Here is a 5,083-nt window from a genome sequence, read left to right as displayed (position 1 = left end):
TTGCTCGACCTCCCCCAGGAGCGCCGGGCGCTGGAGCGGAAGGCGGCGGAGCTGGAGGAGGAGCTGAAGGTGAGGGGGGTGCTGGGGTCTTGATTCATGGGATTTTGGGGTGGGGGGGGCTCTGCTCACCCCATGTCCCCCCCCTCCCCTCCCCCAGGCACTGCAGGACCTGAAGGCCGACAACCAGCGCCTGAAGGACGAGAACGCGGCGCTCATCCGCGTCATCAGCAAACTGTCCAAGTGACCCCCCCCCGCCGCCAAAGCCCTTCCCACCGCCACCCCAGCAACACTAGAGGAGACCCCCCCGGACCCCCCCATTGTGCGCCATGAGACCCCCTCCTCCCCCCCTAATCGTCCCCCCATGGGGCGTCCACAGCTGCCAAACCTCCCGCCCCCCTCCAATGCCAAAATATGGGACCCCCACCCCACGCACCCCCACAAACAATGCCCTATGGGACCTGCCAGGGGGTGGGGCTAGTGCGGAGGGGGCGTGGCTAATGAGGAGGGGGCGGTGCCCATCACGGGGGGTGCCAAAGGGGCGTGGTCACGGGGCTTGGGCGTGGCCGGGATAAGTTGGGGTGGGGCATTGTGTAACCACGCCCCCTGCCATCTTTAATGAATGCCAAAAGTGGGCGGGGCTACTGCACGCCAGCCCCGCCCCAGGGCTCGAGCATGCCAATCATCGCGCTGCTGTCACTCAGGCCCCGCCCCCTCCCTCCCGCTCAGCCAATGGGAGGGTGGCTGGGCCCCACTCCTCCTCCAATGAGTATTTTTGCAAAAAAAAAAAAAAAAGTGGAAGAAAAAGGAAAAAAATAATTAAAAGTGAAAAGCGACAACGGCTGTGGTCCTGGTGCATTGTGGGAAAGGGGAGAGGGGGAGGAACTCTGTCCATTTCCTATTCTTTGAGCATTCCACCCCCTCCCACCCCCCCGGGGTCCCAGGGATGCTGACCCCTCCTCACCACCAGGTACACGCAGAGGAGGGGACGCCACAGCCTCACAAGGGATTGTTTTCCTTTTTTCTCTTTATTCTGTCCAAAAAAAGGGAGAATCAGTTAAANGGGGTCTGCGGGGGGGCCCTTGGGCGTAGGGTGCTGGTGGGTCCCCGGAAGGGACGTGGGGATCTTTGTGTTCTGGGGTCCTGCGGGGTGTTCCCTGAGAGACTGTTGGGTTTTGGTGTCTTTACGTGGGGGGCGGTCCCTGGGTGCTGGGGAGCCCTTGGGTGGTCCCTGGGGGAGCCTTTAGGTTTGGGGGTCCCTGGGTGCTGGGGTTCCTTGCGGGAGGTCGCTGGATTTTGGGGTCCTTCGGGGCTCTCTGAGTCAGCGGCTCCTTGGGAGGAGTCTGGGATCCCTGAGGACGTTTGGGTTCGGGGTCTTTAGGGGAGCCCTTGGATTTCGGGATCCCTGGGGGCTCCCTGCCCACCCTGCCCCTCCCATTGCAGGCTTGCATCGACGAGAACATGGAGGTGGTGCAGTTCTTAGTGGAGAGCGGTGCTGATGTCAACCAGGCGGACAATGAGGGCTGGACCCCGCTGCACGTGGCTGCGTCCTGCGGCTACCGGGACATCGCTGAGTGAGATGGGGCTGATCCCAGGGGAACCTCGAGCAACTGGGGGGCTTGCGTTCCTGGGGACCCCTGACTCTATAGGAGTCATTGGGTTTTAGGGTTCCCGGGTGCTGGGGGGATCCTTGTATTTTAGGGTCTGGGGGCCCTGGGGGAGAGATCCATGTGTTTTGGCGTCCCTGGATGCTGGGGGGCATCCTTAGGTTTCGGGGGGGGCCCACAATTTAGGGGGCATGGGGGACCCTAGGGAGCTCAGAGTTCACCCCTGCCCCCCAGGTACCTGCTGGCGCACGGGGCCGATGTGGCGGCAGTGACGAGTGACGGCGAGCTGCCGCTGGAGGTGGCCGAGGACGAAGGGCTGGAGGAGCTGCTGCGGGCGGAGGTGGTGCGCAGAGGTGGGCGATGCCGGATGGGGGGGGGTTGGCCACGGGGTGACCACACCCTGCCACACCTCATCGTTCACCCAATCAGGGGTGGACGTGGCAGCGGCCAAGCGGGCGGAAGAGGAGCGGATGCTGCGGGACACGCGGCGCTGGTTGGACGCTGGAGAGATCCGTGATGCACGGCACCCGGCCACTGGGGCCAGCGCCCTGCACGTGGCGGCCGCCAAGGGCTACATTGAGGTCATGAGGTGGGGAGGGGGTGCCCTGAAGGGCCTTAGGGGGGGTTGGGCCGTCTCAGGGGTCTCTGGAGGTGGCCTTTGGGGTTCTAGGAGGGGCCTGGGGGCTCGCAGGGGATGTTGGGGGGGTCTGAGGAGATCTGGGTGTGCCCAAGAAGCAATCTGACAGGTCCCAAGGGGTTGTGGGGATCCTCCTGGGGTCCCAGAAAATATCTGGGGGGGGGGTTCCTTGCTCTCTGAGCTTCTCTATGGGATTGCAGGAAGGATTTGGGGATCCCAGGGGGCTCTGGGTGTTCCCAGGGGGGTCTTTGGGAGGGGTTTGGTGGTTGCAGGGGTCTCTGGGATCGCCTCGGAGAAGGTCATTGTTGTCTGAGGGTTCTTAGTGGATTTGGGAGGCTCTGGGGATGCTCGGGGTGGGGGGGGGTCCACACTGGTTCTCCCCTCAAGCCCCGCCCCCCACCCCACAGGCTGCTGCTGCAGGCAGGCTATGACCCCGATGTGCGGGACAAGGACGGGTGGACCCCGCTGCACGCGGCTGCGCACTGGGGCGTGGAGGAGGCCTGCAGGCTGCTGGCCGAGCACCTCTGCGACATGGCCCCCCGCAACAACGTGGTGGGGGCAGCGGGGGCATGGGGCTGCCGGGTGGGGCATCCTGAGGGGGTCTGGGGATGCCAGAGAGGTACCCAAAGGGGTTCTGGGGGTTGGGGGGGTGTAGTCTGTGGGCTCTGGGATGCCTTGGAGGTTTCAAGGAGAAGCTGGGGGGTCCTGAAGAGTTCTGGTGGCTCTGAGGGGATTCCCTGAGGGCTCCCAAAAGTGATCTGGGAGCTCTGGGAATGCCAAAGAGGGATGCAAAGGGGATTCCAGTGAGTCTGGGGGCTCTGGGGATTCCTTGGGGAGGTCTAAAGAGGGGTCTGGGGGTTCTAGGAATGCCTGGGCTGGGGTCTGGGGGCACTCAGGGTTTGGGGGGAGTCCCGATGCAGCTCTGACCCCCCCCACTCCATAGGGGCAGCGTCCTTGCGACCTTGCAGATGAGGAGACCCTTCCCCTCCTGGAGGAGCTGCAGCGGCGGCAGCACCATGTGAGTCCATCCGCTTCCCCCCCCCCAAACCCTACAGTATACTCCCACCCAGAAAAACCCCCCAAAAATTAAGAAGACCCTAAAACACCCCACTCCTCCCCTAGCTCCGCTCTCAAAAAGACCCAGGGACCCCTCCAGCCCCAATAACTCTGGACCCCGATGGAGCACCAGCTTCCACCTGGAGCAGTAAGCACCGCCGGTGAGCAACCCCCCCCCGCCCCACCTAAAATAATCCCCCCCCCAGTCTCTCAGGCCCCCCACTGTAACATGCTTCCCCCTGCCAGGAGCTCAGTGTGCCGCATGAGCAGCCGCGAGAAGATGTCAGTACAGGATCAGTCCAAGGAGCGCCCGGTGCTGGGGGTCCTGCCCCCCCCCGGGGACGAGGACAGCGGCGATGAGGGGGAGGCCCCTCCCCAGCTGGGTGAGGCTGTGACCCCTCCATGGGGCGAGTTTTGAGGGGGGCTGCTGCAGCATTTCACCCCCCTGCTCTGTTCCATTCAGGTCCTCCCATGGAGCTGGCCCCACTGAGCCCCCCCAATGGGGTCCCTGCTGGCCCCCCCATGAAGGTAATATCTCCCCATAAAGGAATTATCCACCCCCCAAGTTAGCGCCCCTATAAAGATGATCTTTTTCCACAAAGATAATGCCCCCCCCCATAAAGGCCCAAAGGATGTGCCTCTCCCTGAGCGTGGCGCTTTCCTATGGGCATTGCTTTCCCCACTATTGACGGGGTTCTGGGGCAAGTCCGACCCAATGTTGGGGTCTTGCAGGGGGGGTCTCTGTCCCATCTTTGGGGTGTCTGGGAAGTCGCCTCCCCCAAACCACCCCAGCCCTTCCTCTCCCCCAGGGCCCCTACACTGGACTGTGCCGCACTGGCAGTTTGGGGGCGCTGCCCCATCCCGTCCCCCCCCCGGATGGTGGTGTCCGTCGCTCCGCCTCCTCCCCCCGCCTGGACTCCGCCCCCCAGGTAAGACCCTGCCCTCCCTTAGGCCCCGCCCCCGGCCCCGCCCACTGTGACGGAATCCATCTGTTGATTGGCTGGGGCTGGGGCCACGCTCCCTCCATGGGCTCCACCCAAGGCTGCTCTGGCTCCTCCCCCGTTGCCCCACCCCTTTCCCACCAGGCTCCGCCCCCGTTCATCATTGGCCCCGCCCCCAATGTGACCCCGCCCCTCCACCAAGCCCCACCCAGTCCTTGCTCCTCCCCCTCTCCTTCGGGCCCCGCCTCCTTTGTCCCAGCCGCGTGAAGAATCACAACCCAATTGGCCCAGGCCCAGCCAATCAGAGCACAGCCTTGGAGCTAGCCAATCGGGAGGGAGGGAGTGTGGCACGTGGCCTGGTTGGTGGCTCCGCCCCTGCTCCCAGGGAGGTGGGGCCTAATTTAACCCTTTCCTCCCCACCTGGCTCCTTATGGGGGCACCCAAATTCTGTTTTTCTTCCACAACAAAAACACATTTTTTTCCCCCAAAATCGGGGGAGAGGGTGGGCAGTAGGGAAAGACCACACATCTATGGGGACTGCCCCCCATGCGTGCTGCTGCTCCCCCAGAGTAAAGAGCCGCGCTTGGCCCGTGTCTCCCCCACTCCCTCGCACCGGACTCCCTCTGACGCCGTCCCATCAAAGTGAGTGTGGGACTCTGAGGTGGGGGGGGTGGAAATGTAAGAGGTGGATTTTGGGGGCGTGGGCGGAGTCCTAACACCACCCCCCAAACACAGCCCCCTGGATGGAGGCCCCCAGGTGAAGGTGGATGCAGAGCCCCGGCCCCGCAGGTACAGCCTCATCCTATGGGGAGGGGGCAGATTTTGGGGATGGGGGGATGGTAGGG

At 63.9% G+C, this 5,083-nt stretch overlaps 1 protein-coding gene and 1 long non-coding RNA gene across 2 annotated transcripts; both read left to right on the top strand.

The window, feature by feature from the left end:
• On the top strand, positions 1–836 carry LOC110391352. Its single transcript, XR_002434047.1, has 2 exons — positions 1–69; positions 158–836. It is a non-coding gene; the product is annotated as an uncharacterized LOC110391352 (long non-coding RNA).
• A 604-nt stretch (positions 837–1,440) lies between these two features.
• On the top strand, positions 1,441–5,027 carry PPP1R12C (protein phosphatase 1 regulatory subunit 12C; the record flags this gene model as incomplete). The annotated part of the gene is given in 11 exon segments (XM_021383183.1): positions 1,441–1,571; positions 1,839–1,957; positions 2,034–2,193; positions 2,649–2,793; positions 3,185–3,259; positions 3,364–3,458; positions 3,544–3,680; positions 3,761–3,825; positions 4,107–4,226; positions 4,807–4,880; positions 4,974–5,027. Coding segments are annotated over 11 exon segments (1,175 nt in total), but the record flags the coding sequence as incomplete, so codon positions are not given.
• Positions 5,028–5,083: the final 56 nt, after the last annotated feature.

This window comes from Numida meleagris, unplaced genomic scaffold, assembly GCF_002078875.1.
Source record: "Numida meleagris isolate 19003 breed g44 Domestic line unplaced genomic scaffold, NumMel1.0 unplaced_Scaffold352, whole genome shotgun sequence".
Lineage (NCBI taxonomy): Eukaryota > Metazoa > Chordata > Aves > Galliformes > Numididae > Numida > Numida meleagris.
The sequence above is the reverse complement of the archived record's forward strand: the minus strand, read 5'-3'. Positions and strand labels throughout refer to the sequence as shown.